At 43.1% G+C, this 18,573-nt stretch overlaps 2 protein-coding genes across 5 annotated transcripts in view; one reads left to right on the plus strand and one right to left on the minus strand.

Moving 5' to 3' along the window:
• Positions 1 to 653: 653 nt before the first annotated feature.
• TMEM268 (transmembrane protein 268) overlaps positions 654 to 18,573 on the minus strand; it is a 39,516-nt gene continuing 21,596 nt past the window's right edge. For 2 of the 4 annotated variants that reach the window (XM_060153319.1, XM_060153322.1), the window contains exon 9: positions 15,227 to 18,114. In XM_060153319.1, the coding sequence (XP_060009302.1) occupies positions 17,935 to 18,114 (180 nt within the window). In that variant the 3' untranslated portion in view covers positions 15,227 to 17,934. Of the gene's footprint in view, positions 1,086 to 15,226; positions 18,115 to 18,573 lie in introns of those variants that run through there. The other 2 variants (XM_060153320.1, XM_060153321.1) reach the window with 2 other exon arrangements.
• On the plus strand, positions 4,579 to 8,854 carry TEX48 (testis expressed 48). Its single transcript, XM_060153644.1, is given in 4 exon segments — positions 4,579 to 4,582; positions 4,812 to 4,934; positions 7,225 to 7,353; positions 8,751 to 8,854. Coding segments are annotated over 4 exon segments (360 nt in total).

Consider the following 18,573-nt stretch of genomic DNA (forward strand, 5'->3'; position numbering starts at 1 on the left):
TGGTAGTGCAAGAAACACCACACCCACCCTGCCCTAACCAAAATCAACCCCACATTTGCATCAGCATCAGCATTTACATTTATTGAGCCTTTACAACGTGCCAGACAGCTGTGCTAAGCACTTTCCATCATTAGTTATGTGAGGATTATTTAATCCTCACAACCACATTCTAGGGTAGATACTATTATCATTCCCATTTTACAGATAAGAAAACAGAAGTTCAGGAAAGTTAAATTCTTTTAAATTTCATAGCTAACAAGTTGTAAATCCTTAGGAATTATACCCCAAAGAACGTGCTTGTAATTGCTACAGTGTTAAGATCCTTTCCATTTCTGAAGGGGCTCAAAAGTTCAAAACTCTTGGCTACCAACACTTAGAGGAGAAAGTGGTTCTACTCCCCTCTGTTTCTCGGGAAATTGCTGGGGAGTAAAGATATGAAAAGCCTCAGCGCTAGATTCAGATAAACTTATATTTGAAAATATCTGCTGAGCTGCTACTACAGAATGATCTCCAAGATGCTATGTACCTATAAGCTGCTTTAGCAGAAGAGACCTCCACTCAACATGTGGAACAAAAACTGAATTTATTTCTCATTAAACAAGAGAGAACTATGCTCTGATGACAAAGTCTCTGAACAAAGCTAATGGCTAATATTTAAGGGGTTTGTGGAGGCACTGAGTTCGTGGACAGGTGGTATTTCAGAGGCAGGAGTGCTTAGGAGTGGTAGACCATAGGCCATGAAGTACTGTCTGTGGATGTTACTTTCAGGAGAATGGTCATCAAGATAAAAGTTCATTAACAGATTAAACGGGTTTAAACAGGTTCTGGTGATTATCTGTTACCATGGTTACAAAGCAATCAGTCTTCGCTTAGGAGTGTGGGAACTCCTTTTTTATTCTTCGTCTCCCCCTTTCGGCCCTCCCTCAACCAAAGCCTCAGGAGAGACCCTCAGGGACTGTCCAGATCTTCACCACTGTTGGCCACTTTCCTTGAAGACACAGTTACAGTTTTCCACTTACAGAGATCTGATGTTCAGTTGGAGCATCAGCCAGCCTGATGTCTTCTTGTTTCTGTCTTTCAATCATCTGTGGAGCCAGAAGTTGAAACAGTTGCCGCATAAAAGTATTCCACTCTCTGGACAACAGCCAATGAATGACTGTGAGACAAACAATAATAATTAAAAGTATTTTTAAGAGAGTGTGGAAGGCAGTCTAGAATCATAACTATTTCCCAGGTATGACGGAAGAAGATAAATTTCAAATGATACCCTGTGTCTACCTCAAATAGCCAGGTTGCCTTTTCTTTGGGCTTAGATATAGATTAACCTCACCTGTGGTATTAATCAAGGTACAGCATGAAGTGAAAGCAATGGTGCATAATTCCCCGATTAGCCAAAATAAAATCCAAAGGTATTCTATTATCCATTATTACCTGAGCTAAGAATTTTCAATTGGTCAGTTGTACCCTAGGATGTGGGCTGTGTTGTGTACTATGTCAGTCAAGGTGAAGGAAAATGAGCCCCTTGTGTTGTCCACCTCCTTTGGAGGGCTCACTGTTCTCAGAAGTCTGGGATATTGACAACCCCATGAAGGATTTTTTTCCCTTCCAACACTGTGTAAGAAACATTGTCCACTGAGTGTGCCCGGGAGTTGCACACTTGCAAAGGCACACAGTCATCACAAAGAACAGTAGGTCTTAGGCCTGGTTGGCACTGAAGAGTCTGATTTCCCAGTAAGAAATAAACCATGTCAACAATCAAGCAATCTAATTAATTTTTAGGACTATTTGAAAATAATCGGGAGATCAAAGTCGACATTTCTCATTCCAATTTATTGTATCTAAGTTCACTATTTCAGGTCTGAGTCCTCTGCAAGAAAAGAAGAAAAGATTCCCTTAAGCTGTTCGTCTACCCCAGAACGTCCTGAAGTTTATTCAGTCTCCTACTGATTCATCTTGATTTAGTTTTCAATTCTGAATCTTTGCCCAATCTACCCTTAAGAAAAAGGTTTTACCTTTTGAAATAACTTTTGAAATAATTTTATGTGGTGCATTTTCTGTGTTTCTTAACTTCTCAAGCCCTTAATTTTTTGGAATTATGCATAGATGGGTCATTTAAATCTTCTGGTCTTTTCCATCCTGCTGCTTTTAAACATTTTGCTCCATTGTTGAAGGTTAACAGTTAAGTTAACTAATTGATACAAATGTGGTAGTCTAGGGCAATAAGTAACAATAACAGAATCCTGAACTAGACAGCAACTTTCTGTTGTTCCGAAATTTGAGATGATTTAAAATATTTCTCCTCAATTCAGCTCTCACCCAGGTTTTAAATTTAACCTCTCTGGATCCACCTTCTGGTACAGGAGTTTTAGGGGAATATTGTGCAATGTTTTGTTCTCTTTTCTAGAGAAATGCCCCATGAAGAAAGTTTATTTAGGTAGTTAGGGAAAGGAACAAGAGAAGTTTAAGTGGGTGGTAGAGATAAAGCTAGGTAGAGAGAGGGAGACATGCAAGGCAAGTAGGTTTCAGGTTTGAGTAGTGGTAAGATTTTTTTTTCTTCTTTCTGGAGCGAGCGCATATCAGTCAAAGAAGCCCTCTACTGACTGTTTGGTGTTTTTGTCTTCTCTCTCTTCTACCGCCCCTCTTAAATCTATTATTTTTTTTTTAATCTATTATTTTTGACACTGAAAGTTTGCCATAATGGCCATTGTAATTTTAAGTCATCTAGCAAAATTTTGCCATTAATTAAGATAAGCACATCAGAGTACATTCAGTGAGAGTATATATACAAAGCAAGAGTTTTTCCAGGGAAGAGGAAGCAACTTTAATGCAGCTGAGACCATGACAAACAGGAAAGAATACACTACAGTTAGTCAAAACTTTGTACTATGCATGACATCTTGAATTCCTTGGCCAAGGAGAACCTAAAAGGCTTCATATGATCAATGCCCTAGAAATCACTAACTCCAAAATATAGGCTGAGAAAAGGGACTTTTCATTGCTTTACCAAGACGGACATGTGCTCATGAAGGTTTGGAGAGACCCAAGGCAAAGTTTTAGCAATTTCCTTTATACAAACTGACCACCAATCTAACAGACCTCCAACCATTAGTTCCCAGGGCTGCCTGGTGGTGGAGGTAGGTCAGACTTATGTTTTCATTTCTTCCTTATGAAACACTTCCTTCTACACTCAACATACATAAGGCAATCTAGAACAAAACAAAAGCCCATGAAGCAAGAGTTTATATAAGTAGATGAAGATTGAAACTATAGCAAGCAGCAGAAGAATCAGCGTATTAATGGCAAGCATATTTGCTAAATGGTGCATCTCCAAAAGATCTAATTGCCTTATATTAATTTCTATTTGCTTATAAATCCTAAGAAAATAGATCCATTAAAGAGAGCTCAGAGAAATATGTCACAGATCAAATTATGATGAAAAACTCACTTGACAGCAGATCCAAAGGACTACAAAGGATCCAAAGGAGATTGAAGCTAAATGGGCCCAGAAAGTGCCCCGCTTGGTCCAAGGATCCCACACAATGGGGACATCGTATGTGTCTAGTCTGCTGGCTGTGTCTAGCCACAGTATATAAATTGTGCTATATTGAATAGCTTATGTGCAGGAAGTTAGAGATTTTGTATTAATTATTAAGAAGTCAAGGGTAAAAGAAACAGTAAGATCTGTTTGAAATCTACTGCCATAATTCAGGCAAGAGCTGATGGTGGCTTGGATGGTATGAGAGTAGAGAAAATGAGAAGCAAATGCCCATGAGTGAGACAACTCACACAGTGAGCTGGGTATTGTGAGAAGAATTTCCTACGAGGGGGTTTGCCACAGAAAGGGAAGGGAGAACAGGAAGCATTCAGAGACCTGGAAAAGTTGATACACAGTGAAAGGAGTTTGGGATGAAAACAAGGCCTTGTAATTCTGGACCACCCAAACTAGGAAGATCCTTGAAGAGATCATCTAACCTAACTTCCTCTTATTACTGATGAGAAGCCTGAGACACAGAGATAAGCATGGACTTACTCAAAGCCATACAGCAAGTTGGTGGCAGAACCAGGACCTACATCTACAAGACTGTGCTTCATCACCATGTTCTCATGGGACCTGGACCAGCTAGAATAGTTTGGAGCCAATGAGCTACATGAAGGGAAGGGAAAGGAAATACAATGACCACTGACTGGGCACTTTGTGTACCCATCACCACAGGGGTCACTTTTCGTATGTTTAAACCTTTACTTTTTGCAAAGTAGGCACTGCTTTTCCCATTTTCCACGTGATAAAGTGAGGCTCGAGAAGGTTAAGGAACCTACCCCTAGAAACGGGGTAGAATACAGATCTGGTTAAAAGCCAAGCATGTTTACGTGGATTTCCGCGTGGGCTGGGATTCTGCTGTGGTGGGAGCCTACCTGGAGTGTGAGCGCCGGTAAAGGACTGGCACTTTTCATGCACAGTCGTATGTTTATTTAGGAAACAGCCCTGCCCAGGCAACTGGGCTCAAGTTCAAGATCGGTTGATTCAATAAGGCACCCCTGCAAGCAAAGCTGGAAGAACAGAGGCTTCAACTCCTTTCCATGGGTAAGAAAATTTTGTATAAAATAGGGATAGTGACCTTAAGAGAGAGCAACCTAGGCTGAAGGGCTTGGGCCTGCTGGCCGTGGGGAGCTACAAGAGATCTGGGAGAGGGAAATGTTATTATACCTTGGGAGAGGCTGACCGTGTAGGACCCCCATCACAGTAAATTTCCAACGGGGCATCTGGAATTCAGGCCCCAGAACCCAAGGCCCCATTCCTTTCTTTCATACAGCAGCCCACCGAAACCTGGCCTCGAAGATCTTCTGTATATGCTGCAAATGCTGTGAGGAACCCAATGCCACAGATGACTCCAAGATCCCCAGTCAAACCCAGGAGCTTCAGCCATCAAAGCATGGTAGGTACCAGGCAAAAACACCCTGCCTGGCCTCTCGAGGCCTCATTTTGCTCATCCCCCTTCCTGCTGAGATACCCTCAGATTTCTTTCAGCTTTTGATTGAATAATTCCAACCCAAAATGAGGTGAAGATTGGGTGGTTAAGTATCCAAATCAATAAACAATAGGGCCTCCCTGGTGGCGCAGTGGTTGAGAGTCCACCTGCCGATGCAGGGGACACGGGTTCGTGCCCCGGTCCGGGAAGATCCCACATGCCGCGGAGCGGCTGGGCCCGTGAGCCATGGCTGCTGAGCCTGCACGTCCGGAGCCTGTGCTCCGCAACGGGAGAGGCCACAGCAGTGAGAGGCCTGCGTACCACAAAAAAAAAAATTAATAAATAAACAAATAAACAATAGAGCTTAAAAACCTTGAAACTTAAAGTGTGATTCATGAACCAGGAACATTGGCATCACCTGGGAGCTTGTTAAAGCTGCACTTTCAGACCCTACTCCAGTCCTACCAAGTCAGAACCTACGTTTTAACATGACCCACAGGGAAACCTGAACATACATCATAGTCTGAGAATCACTTGTCTAAAGACTATAAAGATAGCAGTTAAACTCTGCCTTTGGGGCTGGGGTTAGATCCAATCAGCTCTGCCACAGAATTGGGCAAGTCACTTACCCTTTCACTCTGAGCTTCAGTGTCCCTACCTGTAAAATGGGGATATCCATACTGTATTATTACTTTTCAGGATCACTGGGAGGATTAAATGAGGGAATATATAGAAGCACCAAGCACAGGGCTTGCACTAGGTAGGCATTCAACAAAGGTCAACAAATGGAAACTATGGTATATAGGTACTGGCCAGGATAGGATAGGCTCTGCTGCTAAAACAAATATGCCTTTAAATCTCAATCATTTAAATGAAATGAAAGTGTATTTCTTGCTCATGCAAAGTCTATTACACATCTATTTTCATCTTTAGTCAGAGCATCTGGAACACACAGTTTCCAAGGTCACCATGTATGAGGAGAGAGAGAGAGAGAGAGAGAGAGAGAAGGCATCCTGACCTTCAGTTTGTAATTACATCCTTCTTGATGATCCAGGAAAAAAGGTCATAGTGGAGAAGACTGGGGGTCAAAATCAGCAATTTCAGACAGAAAAAAAAAAAAAGCATTACTGTCAAGATCAGGCAAAGCTAGGACTGACAAGCACGCAGTTGGGCGGTGAGTGGTGAGGTCAGGGAGGCTGGTCAGGCAGCTGGCATGATCCTACTAGGAGACAGGACAATTCAATGGCAGGAAAAAATTCTCATGGCACATTTTGCCAGCAATCCATAGCAGGGGCCTTTAAAATACTTCCCCTGAAAATAATTTCACGATAAAAACCAAGAAACTTAAAAATGTCAGTCCCTTTGTCCAAGATGATAATAATGATAATTACTGAGCCCCAATTACATGCAAGGCACTGTCGAGGCCCAAGGGACCCAGCTGTGATCAGAGAAGTCCCCTACTGTTTCAGAGCTTACACACTAGAAAAGTGATCTTATTTAATCTCTGTAATAACTCTAAGAAGTGGACCTGATTATCCAGAACGGATATGTCATTTTGCAGGTCTGAAAACACAGACAGAGAGAGGTGAAGCAATTTGTTCAAGGTATGCGGCTAGAAAAGGACAGTCGTTTATTACAGAATACAGCTTAGTCTGTTGACAAGATTGTATGTTATTCTTTTAAGAATCTAGGAGTATGTCAAAACAAAGCCTTCTATACAACAGTGGTCATCACAATGGTATTTACGGTAGTGAAATTTGAAAGCAGTCTAAACACCCAACAATAGAACATTGGTTAAATAAATCCTGAATTATCCATAAAATTCTTAAAATTTAGTGACGTGAGAAAAATGTTTATGATATGTAAAAAGTGAAATGCATGCATAATATACAGGATGTGATGGACTATGTAGAAATGTGCATATAGGCAAACGCTGGAGCTGTGATCATATCTGAGGGGAGGGGTGTTTGGGGCTTTTTTTCCTACTTCATATTCTTCAATATTTCCTAGCTTTTCTATAATGGGTATGCATTATATTTATAAACAGGAAAAAAGTAAACTTTATATTTTAAAAAGAATACATATTTTGAATCCAGTGCCTGCTTATGAGGCAGAGAACTCAGAAGACTAGAGGACGCAGACTCAGGTACTCCCCACCCCATGATAATCACCACTGGTCCATGTGCCCTGCTCCAGTTGGCAAAACGCCTTCACCTCTGAGCCTCCCCACATGACCACGTGGAATTACCACTGCCAGGTCTGCAGAAGGATGAGCTTGACGGACAAAATCTCAAGCAAGATAATGAAGCGTCCCATGTGATTTGGGGAAACTCCCTGCTCCATCCAGAAAAGAGAACATCCTATTTCAGCAGCAGTGAGTTTGAGGGTGAGTTCCAAACTGGGGTCCTAACACTGACCAGGAAACTCTGGGGGAGGGGGCCTTGCCCTAATGACCAAACCCCAATTTGATATTGAGCTAAGTGGGGTGACAGGACTGCTCCCTTCAGGAAGCTGCAGTCACATTCTAGGACACACTGGACAGAGTCCAGGGGTCTAAGACCTGGCTGCAGGACCCTCTGAGCTGGGAATTACAGGAGGAGCAGGAGGTCTGGGAAGAAAGAACACATAACCATACTTTCCTTCTAAGCCCTTGTGGCACTGTCTTATATGTGTATTGCACGTGATTGTTTGCTTCATGTCTGCTTCGGCCACCAGACGATAAGTTCCAGGAGGGCAGGGCCTACATCACTTTTGTTCCTCCAAACTCAACCAGGTACATGGCAAATAAACATGCCAGAAAATGCTTGTGGATTGAGCGTAGTCCAGTGGGGGGAGAAATGCCTCTGGTTCCTGGAGTGTAGCCACATCCAGAAAGGAGGAATGCAGCCCCATTGATGGGCACCCACACTGTACCCAGGTGATCTCACATAGCTCACAACCACCCTATTAGGCTGGCTGTTAAGAGGTAAGCGTCATCCAGCCCAGTCACCTCAGAATTCTCGTAACAGCTAAACCCTCCTGGCAAACAAAATTTCAAAGTCCAATTTCTATAAAAAATCTAAGGGGTCCTACTCTACTCGAATTGGGGGTGAGGGTCTGGGAGCCCCCCTAGCTCCCCTCCCCTCCACAGGGCTCCATGGAGCATAGTTTAAAAATCCCCCTCTCGATGGACTTGAGGACACGGGGAGGGGGAAGGGTAAGCTGGGACTAAGTGAGAGAGTGGCATGGACATACATACACTACCAAACGTAAAATAGACAGCTAGTGGGAAGCAGCCACATAGCACAGGGAGATCAGCTCGGTGCTTTGTGACCACCTAGAGGGATGGGATAGGGAGGGTGGGAGGGAGATGCAAGAGGGAGGAGATATGAGGATATATGTATAGCTGATTCACTTTGTTATACAGCAGAAACTAACACAACACTGTACAGCAATTATACTCCAATAAAGATGTTAAAAAAAAAAAAACCCACCTCTCACTGTGTAGAGAAGGCTTTGGCCCACAGTGGGAAGGGACTTTCCAAAGGCCCAGCAGAGAGTAGTGTTAACGTCAGAACCATTATGGGCCCAATTCTTCTATTTTCCAGGCCACTGCACTTTGCAAGACACCCTGCTGTCATTGAATGCTCCAATGGGGTACCAATGCGTCCCAGGCCAGGATCCACGTGGCTCACACAGTATTCCAGAAACTGACAATGACCAGGGATGGAGGCGACCAGAACAGTCCCCCCAGGCCCAGAGCAAAGCCTTCACTCAGTGTGATTTTTCCCTTTCTTCTTTCAGATGTGAATTCACATGTTTCCAAAAGAGGATTTCACAAGAGAAATCTAAGCCGCTACTCCCAGGATCGCTGGCCGTAACAGCCATGCCTCATTGGGAGACCCTGAACATTCTAGACGGCAGCCCCCTCGCAGGTCTCCGAGGCTGCACGGCTGCTGGAGGGTCTCCGGCAGGAAGGGGGCGGTGAACAGGGGCCATGAAGACTGATTCGGAAACTCCCCAGAGGAGGAGAAGACGTCTGAGCCATCCCTGTGCCTCCAACAAGAGTCACTTCGGCTCCTGGAGAAGCCACTGCAGAGGAGCTGCCTCCAATTAAAGTCCTTAGTTGCATCTTAGGCCTGGGTCCCTCCTCTATTCCCCTCTCCCAGCCCTACTGCTGAGATTCCCTTGAATATAGAACAATTAGAATTAGGCATCTCTTATTAAGAAATGAGGTCTGATTCTAAAACACTTTCAGTCACTCCTTACCAACCTAATGAAGTACTTAGGAGTGGCTGGTCAGCAATGGGCAGCTATAAATAGATGCTGGAATAACTGTCTAGAGCTTGAGGGCACAATACTGCTCGCCTACTGTGGGACTCAATTTGGTGCTCAGGGTCATAGTGGACAGTGGGCCAGGTAGTGCACAACTCTGCAACAAGCAGCCCTATAGTGATGCAATGCACAGCCCATAGAGTTGTAGAAAGCTGTCTGTGCTAAAACGCAGAGCATGCAAACGTAACATGCCAGACACCCCAAGTGGCTTCAACTTTAGCCAGGGAGCCAGGCCCAGAAGCATATCACTTCACCTTATAGACAACTTGGGGATTTGGGGAAGCCTTCCTGGAAGAGATGGTGCTTGAGTTTTTTGAAAGTTGAAAGGGAATTAGCCAAGCAAAGAGGAGAGGGGAACGGTATTCCAGAAGGAGGGAACAGAATAAGCAAATTTGGAAAATAGAGACACAAGCTGGCAGGAGTATAAAGTAGCGAACTTCGATGCTTGGAAAGACGAAAGTGAAAACCTAAGCCAGGGTGTTGGGAGAGGTGAGGGGGACAGAGCTTTAAGACCCTCGTATCCAGAAGAAGAAAGTTGGACTCTGTCCAGAAGGTAATGGGGAGCCAGGGAAGGTAATGTTTAGGCAACAAAGTGACATGGCCATATTTCTGGTTTTTGCAATATGAACATGGTGAGTTGTTAAGACAACACATTAGCACTCCCTGTGTCTGCCCCCAGCACTGAAGAGGAGAATAAAGGAAGATGATGTCTTATACCACAATATTATAGATTGAGACTCATACCTACAATGGAAAGCCCATCCTGGCTGCAATTTGAAGGATGTGCAATTTGAAGAAGTGTGAGCAATAACGATAACAGCAGTGTATAAATCTGGTATATTTCTCTTCTCAATGCTTTATAAATATCAACTCACTTAGCATAATAACCCAACAAGGATAGTACTGTTACTACTCTGGTTTTACAAATTAGGAAACTGAGACACAGAGAACTTAAACACGTCTCTGAAGATTACACTAATAGTAAATGGCAGAGCTGAGACTTGAACCCAGGACACCTGATTCCAGAATTGACACTCTTAACCAACCAGTTATGCTGCCCTTCACAATGATGGCAGAATGACATTCAGTGATTGCTTTTGGCTCCAAATTGACAGTTCATTGCCTGTTCTTCAAAACTGGAGTTGGGCCCTTTAAATCTTTTTCTCTTGGCAGCCAGTGCAATGTTAGGCTTCGTCAGTAGGGGGTGCTGGAGATACTGGAAGAGGAAGGGCCTTCCTTCTGTTCCAGGGAGCTCTCTTAGCAGGGAGCAGCACATGTAGCTCCTTGGGTATCTGGCTCTGGCAGTTCACGTGGCTTCTCCAGCACCCAGATCCTGCTGTATATGGTGGTCGGCAGCACTTAGCAGCCAGCAGCTTCTCCCGGTGACTTACCCCCAACAAATGGGGTAGTGCCTCCCTCTCTCTGTGGTATCTTTCCCTAGCACCTTAGAGGGCAGATTTCTAGAACATTCTGTCAACATGGCATCTCAGAGACTTCTCTGCGTCCAACGGGCCACAGCCATGTCCTTCCCAAGGTCCATATCTCAGCTGGAGATGGGTGCTCTTCCTTGGGGCCTCTATCTCAGCCCTGTGGTGGTGGCTACGCCTTAGACCTGTTATTTCTATATCCTTTACAGGCTCTTACTTCTTATTCACCAATCCATTATTTCAACTCCCTGTTAAAGTTAATAATTCTTTATATTAAACTTCTTATATTCAAATTACTGTGTGCTTTCTGTCTTCTGATTGGCCCCTAACTGATACAGACATCCAAAAAGAGGCTGCCTAGGCAATCAAGACAGACAGTGATACAGGTATGAACTAGGTCAGCATCCCTAAGATGGAGACGAGAGCCCCAAGTTACAAAATATATCTCGGGTAAAGCTGGCCAATTCGAACTCAGAACCATACAGGGAAGAAGATTCTGCAAAATGAAGTTCTTCCCTTCTTTTGCAATGCAGAGAACTGCGAAGGGGGTGGTAGTGAGGCCAAGTTCACCACACACAGGAGATCGTTTCATCTTGCGCTATGTCAAGCTAAATGAGTCTATGGGACATCCAGGTGGCCATATCCAGAAGGAGGTTAGAAATATGTGGCAGGTAAAGTTAAAAGAACAATGGCTGAAAGGAAACAAGGGAACCTCCAGAAAACCCTATGTTCCTTATGTCTTGGAACTGTTTCCTGCAACAGATTCAGCAGGTGCTTTGCACATAAAAGATGCTCCTTAAATGTCACCTCCTGCATTTAGAAGCCACTTCACAGAAAGATGGGGGGAGGCTCACATCCTATGAACTTGTCAAAGGGCTCTTGGCCTCAGGGTGATATCTTTCTTTAGAGGATTTTCAAATAATAACAATAAAAATAATAATGGAAGCCACAGCTGGACCTTACCTCTGACTATGGCAAACTAGCTGGTATCAGACCAATCCTCCTACTGAGAGCAGTTTAAAAGGCTGTAGTTTCTTTTTCTTAAATCTGTCCGAATATGTCAAAGAGCTACCAATGCAGTGAGGACTTGAGGGGCCAAGATCCTCAAGAGAAAGAAAGTGCAGAGAGATGAAATGGACATCAAGGTCTTCTGACCTCCTCAAGGCACTTGCCAACTCCTAAAAAGAGTCTAAAAGGCTGAAAAACTGGGCAGAGCTTTCAGTAGACTCACCGCTTAGAGGCTGAGGGCTCACCCTGGAGGAAGAGGATTGGCTGTTAAAAGTTTTTAAAAGTACGTTTCCAGTTAAAATCTCTGAAGAGCTAGAACCTGCAAATCAGTGCTAACCAGAAATATACTAAGTCTTACTAGGACTAAAACCCAGAGTCAAACTAACCCAACTCTACTTTTCTCAGAAGCAAAAGTAAATCCTTTCTGAAGGAATATCCAGAGTCTTGTACATCTCTTCAATGTTTCATTTTTTAAAAGTGTCTAGCATTCAATAAAAAATTACCAAGAATACCAGAAGATAGGACCAACTGATCAAAAAGGCAAAAGGAACATACTTACAGAAGAGCCAGATACTGGAGTCAGCAGATGTGGACTTTAAAATATTGAAGAAAACAGATGACAAGATGGATAATTTCATCTGAGAACTGTACACTATTTTTTAAAAATCAGTTAAAAATTACAGGACTGAACATTACAATAGCTTAAATTAAGAACTCAATTCAAAGGATTAACAACTGAGTAAACATAACTGAGGGTAAGAGTAATGAAGTGGAAGATAAGTCAGTAAAACATATTCAGACTGAATCATGAAGAACCAAAAGAATAGAAAACACAGAGAGTCTTAGAGATACAGTGACAAGGTCTTAACATCCATATACTTAGAGTCCCAGAAGGAGATGAGAAAAAAGAGGAGAAGCTATGATGAAAAATACTGTATCACAGATTCAAGATGTGCTACAAATCCCAAACAGGATAAATATAAAAAAAATTATACCTAGGCACATCAAAATACAATTACTGAAACCCAAAGCAAAGAGGAAATTTTAAGAACAGCAACAAGACTGATAACTGACTTCACAAATAATGAAAACCAATGACATCTTCCAAAGGTTGAAAAGAACCCCAGAAACCTGTAGTACTCTAGAATTCTTGACTTACCAAAAACTTCTTTCAAAAATAAAAACACAATAGAGACCTCTCAGAAAACAAAAACTCAATCTGTCACTAGAAGATCTGTACTGGAAGGAAGATACTAAAGGGACTTCCAAATATAAATACTATTCTAAAGAAAAATTCCAAAGGTAGTTTCGGGAGTAGGTGAATGATTCTAGACAAATGTGTGGAAATGCAGGAAGGGATAAAGAGTAATAACAAAGTAATAAATGAAGAATAATAAAAAGTAAACATGTGGATAAACCTAAATGAACACTGACTATACAAAGCATTAATAATAATGTCTGTTGTGGTTTAAAATATAGCAAGAATTGAAATCCATGAGAACAAGACCACCACAGACAGAAAGGTGAAAGAGTTCTAAGGTCTTTGGATTGTCCAGAAAGTGATAGAAGGGTCCTCTTATAACAGAATTGAATAAGTGCAGGATGCATGTTGTAATCTAGGGTAACCACTAAGAGAAAAGAATACATACCTCACAAGCTACTAGAAGAGAAATTCTACAAATCACAAAAACTTAATGCAAAAGAAGGCAAAAATAGTACAGAAAAAAGAACACAGAAGGGGAGGACCAATAGTAAGTAAACAGTAAGATGGAACATTTAAGCCCCAAACTATCTAATATATCAGGAAACACACTGGACATAGCATAGTAAATACTCCAGTTAAAAAACAGACTGAATTTTTTTAATCCCACACGTTCACAAGAGGGGCACCCTAAATATAAGGATGCAGATAAGTTGAAGGTAAAGGGATGAACAGATATACTATGTAATCGCCAATCAAAAGAAAGCTAATGTATCAGACAAAGTAGATCTTAAGGCAAAAATCTACTAAAGAGGGATATTTCATAAAGATAAAAGGGTCAAACCATCAGGCAGTTCTAATAATTCTAAATTCGTATGCATGGAATAACAGAGCAAAACTTGTCAGAAGTGAATTAAAATACACGTTCACACAAAAACTTGTACACAGTTGTTCATAACAGCATTATTCCTAATAGCCAAAAAGTAGATTTGATGAATAACCCAGCTGGATGAATGGATAGACAAAATCTGCTCTATCCGTGCAATGGAATATTATCCAACCGTTAAAAAGGGATACAGTATTGATACATGCTACAATATAGATGATTCTTGAAAACATTATGTTATGTGAAAAAGCCAGACATAAAAGGCCACAAACTGCATGATTCTATTTATGAAATGTCCAGAATGGGAAAATCCAGAGAGAGAAAGTAGACCAGTGATTGTCAGAGGCTGGGGACAGGGAGTAACAGGGTGACTACAAATGGGTAGGGGGATTCTGTGGGGGGAAGATGTGATGAAAATGTTCTAGAATTAAATAGTGGTGATGTTTGTGCAATCTTGTGAATATATATACTAAAACCCACTGAATTTTATACTTTAAAATGGTGGACTTTATGGTATGTTCATTACATCTCAATTTTTTAAACTGTGTAATTAAAAAAAAAAAAAACTTGGTCAAAAGTAAAAGGAGAAACAGAAAATCTACAGTCCTAGCTGGAGAGTTTCCTCCCTTGGTCGCTGATAGAACCAACCAACCAAAATCAGTAAGGATATAGATTTGAATAAGGTAAGTAAAAACTCACACAAATAGACACAGGTAGAAAACAGTATGCAGCAGCTAAAGAAAAGTCATCATCAGATGATGGAGCCCTTACTATGGACCACACTATGAACCAGGCCTTGTGCTTTGCATGCGTCACCTCAATTCATCTCCCTATTATCACATGCCCCCTTAACAGACGAGGAAGAACAGAGAGGGTGAGCATCTGGCCCAACGTCACCAACCAGCTTGTGCCTAACTTCCCTGCTAGGGAAGCAGAATCTTCCCTAGATTAAAGAATAAAGACTAGAATTTTTATTCACATAAATACACCCCATGGTGCTGGAGTAACTGAGGTCTGACGCAGAATGAATAAACATTAACTGTTAATGAACTACATCATCCACAAAAGCGTAAGTCGGGCACCTACAGCATTTAAGACATAGTGAGAGATAAAAAAATAATAATAATAGCAACAATTTCTTGAGCGCTTACTCAAGTTTGCAACTCACAGTTGTAAGCACTTTACATTTTGTATACCATTTAATCGTCACAATCACCTGCCAGGTGGGCACACTTATCCCCATTCCACACTTGAGGACTGAGACCCGAGGATGGGAAGGACGCGGCCCCGAGGTGGCAGACCTTGGATTTGAATACGTGTGACTCTAGAATCCAAGCCCTCCGCTCCCACTTCACGACACGGCACCAACTTCACCAGCTCCACGCCCGCCATCAACACAGAGCTTTGAAACGGCGCACACGTTCCTTTGTGGAATCTCATCTTCACAGCAACCCTGTGAAGCAGGCAAGACAGAGATCACAGAATTTTCTAAAAGAGGAAACTGAGGCTCAAATGAGAAGAAATGTACCTCATGGGCACACCTGAATGCCCTACCCACTGGGTGACACCACCAGAAACTCTAAAGAGAGGAAAAGGCAGGAAACAACACATCGAGGGTCCTTTAAGGAGGCTGTCAAATGGAGAAACTGCTGTTTGGTCAAAACACACATTTTTATTCTCTGTTATTATACTTACCAGGGTTTTATGGTTGGATGATAAATATGGGCTACTATTGATCACATTCACAGCCCACACTTCCGCTGTGGCAGGTGAGAAAGACAGTGATCGCCTTCATGAATAATTCTCATTGAGCAAAGCGGGCCGCAGCGTTTGTCGGCTGACGAGAAACGCCTAAAAGAGCCATTTCCAAGGGCTGGTCTATGTACATGATTTCTCTTCTCTGGCCCAGAGAAAGTGAACAGTCAGATTCATCTCTTACATGGTAAGTCACCCACATAATTACATTTCATGTTCACCAGATTCATTTATAGAGTGAACTGACATTCAGAGAGGTTAACCTAGCCAAGGTCACACTGCTAAGAAGTAGCAGATCTGAAATGAGAATACAGCTCTCCTGCTGGCTAGGCCAGTGTTCCATCCAAAGGGGTATCAGGTCTGGGACACCTCACCTGTGTGGGTCTATAGAACCTTTCTGCATGTAGATAAAGGCATAACAGAGAGAAAGGCCAAGGGTTAAAATGGAACAGAAAAAGATGGAAATTCCCAGATCTTTAGCTTTGAAAGGGCCATTAAGAATCATCCAATCTACCCACTATACAGATGTGTAGACTGAGGACCAGCCTAAAGTTACATAGCTAAAAGTGGCAGTTCAGGACCAGAACCCCAGTCTGTGACAACTTCATCATTCAACTGAGTACAGAGAGTAATTTGCAAAAGCTACTATAGAGATGACAAAGCACTCAGTCCACAGGATTTTTTTCCTTAGCAAGTCCAGGTCATGCACAAAAAGTACAAGGTGCAGTCTTTGTCCTTGAGGAGCTTATAGTCTAGCTAGAAGAATAGGTATATGCACAGGAAAACAGAATCAATAACATAAAACATGAGTAAAAGCAGCAACTACATCAAGAATTTAAAGGCCGCAGAGTCAGGAATTCCCTGGCGGTCCAGTGGTTAGGACTCGGTGTTTTCACTGCGGTGGCCTGGGTTCAATCCAAGGTCGGGGAACTACGATCCCGCAAGCCACGTGGCGTGGGGAAAAAAAAAAAAAGTGAGATGATTTGGATTCATGGATTAAGAGGTAATTTTTAAAAAATAAAAAAATAAAGGAGGCAGAGAGTGGCAGGTCTGGCTATGTTGAAAGGCTTCCTGAAGGAGGGGTAAGGAAAGCTGAGCATTAAAGCATGCATAGGAGGGGGAGGGGCAAGATAGGGGGAGGGGATAAGAGGTACAAATTACCATGTATAAAATAAATAAGCTACAAAGATATATTGTACAACACAGGGGATACAGTCAATATTTTATAATAGCTATAAGTGGAGTATAACATTTAAAAATGGTGAATCACTATGTTGTACACCTGAACCTTGTATATATCTTACGTCAACCATACCTCAATTAAAAAAAATTTTTTTTTACAAAAGCATGCATAGGAGTCCAGCACATACAAAGGAACAGGTATGTCAGTCCAGGAAAAGAGTTTCAACCTACGAAGGATTTTTATGGGCGATGAAGCCAAAATTGCAGATGAAGGCCAGGTCTTAGGTGCTGGGGAGCCTTTAAATGCCAGGCTAGGGCTTTTGGATTTGGGCCTAGGGAACAACGGGTCTTCAAACTTGTTCAGAAGCAGAGCACCCGGCAGCCTCTGAGCTCTTCATGGAATTCCACAAGTGACAGATTACGCTTCACTCCAGGACAGTGCTAGTGTCAGGGAACACACGGCCATTCTCCGTCTGCAGTATGAAACCATCCCACAAGGAAGCATGCTGTGAACAAAATATGTCCTCCAATCAGACAGGAACAGTCTCTTCCAAATATTCCCATTAGCAGTTACAGGCTGTTTGTTTCCTACTCCTCAAGGCCTGTGTGCTAGCATACAAGCCCAAGCACCATCTTCTTTCAGAAAATGTAGGCAAGAAACAACTTAAAGATGGAGAACATTCTCAGAATTTACTTCTTCACTTCAGATTGGGAAGAGGCTTCTTATAATCTAAGGGGCCCAAGGCGATGCCACAAAGAGCAGTGTCCTCCCTGAGTCTCCATCTGACAAGAAGGGGGTGGGGACAGAAGCATCACCTGAGACCAAGCTTTGGACACACATTCAGTCCAGTCTGGTCATCTTCACATTTCCTGGGCTCTCCAGACGATGAAAGGGATGTGCGGGTGGCCCTTTCATCCATGCCCACAGTTCTAAGCAGCACAGAAAGTACCTCAGAGTGGGACCATCGGCTTCTGCAAAGGCCAGGGGCCAGTGTGGGATGTTGACAAGCCATTCTCGTGCAGGGTCCTGGAGTGAGCACGATATTCGCAGTGCTGACATGACTGACGGCCTCAGAGTGCCCCCAGATGCTGCTCTCCTCGCCTAGGGCTCACCGTTGGCCACCTTGGGCTCCTGAGGCCTCCCTGACTTCTCACCTTCAGCCTTGGAAGAAGATGAGTACCTTCGTCCCTAGGTCACCTGGCCAGGAATGGGCAGCACCCTGTGCCCAGGATGTGGGCTTCTATGAGCTGGCAGGGGCATGGAATCCTTGGAGAGTCTGTGTGTCGTGTGCCCAATGCCTGGGGGAGCTGAGAGGTCACCAGGAGCCGGATGTAGTAGCCACCAAACACTGCCAGCAGCTGCTGGGCCATTTCCTGGAAGAGGTAGGGAAGCAGAGTGAGGGCCACAGAAAAGTGTCTAAAGCATGAGGGGTACGCCAAGTGGTCCTTGCACCCCTGGACCAGCAGTAATGCTCACTAGGAAGAACCCGGCAAGGCCCTCACCCGGGACAGCTGCAAGATGCCTGAATCTGGTCTGGAACTCCAGCTCTCAAGCTCTGTGGAGCTCCTGCAGCGTCAGTTTCCACATCTCTGAGGTGGTAACCTAACTGCTAATAGGTGATAATAATGTGCACTAAAAAGCTAGGGAGCCTCAAAGCACTAGAGGAAATACCACTGGTTTATACCAGCCAATTGTGCACACACACACACACACACACACACATTTTTCCAGTTTCAAGTGTCTGTGATTTTGTAAAGTACATGACATCAGGTAATGCACTTGAAGAAAATCACCAGTAAATGGAGGCATGGTTGGGGGAATACCCCTCTGAC

The sequence above is a fragment of the Lagenorhynchus albirostris genome, chromosome 7 (assembly GCF_949774975.1).
Source record: "Lagenorhynchus albirostris chromosome 7, mLagAlb1.1, whole genome shotgun sequence".
NCBI lineage: Eukaryota > Metazoa > Chordata > Mammalia > Artiodactyla > Delphinidae > Lagenorhynchus > Lagenorhynchus albirostris.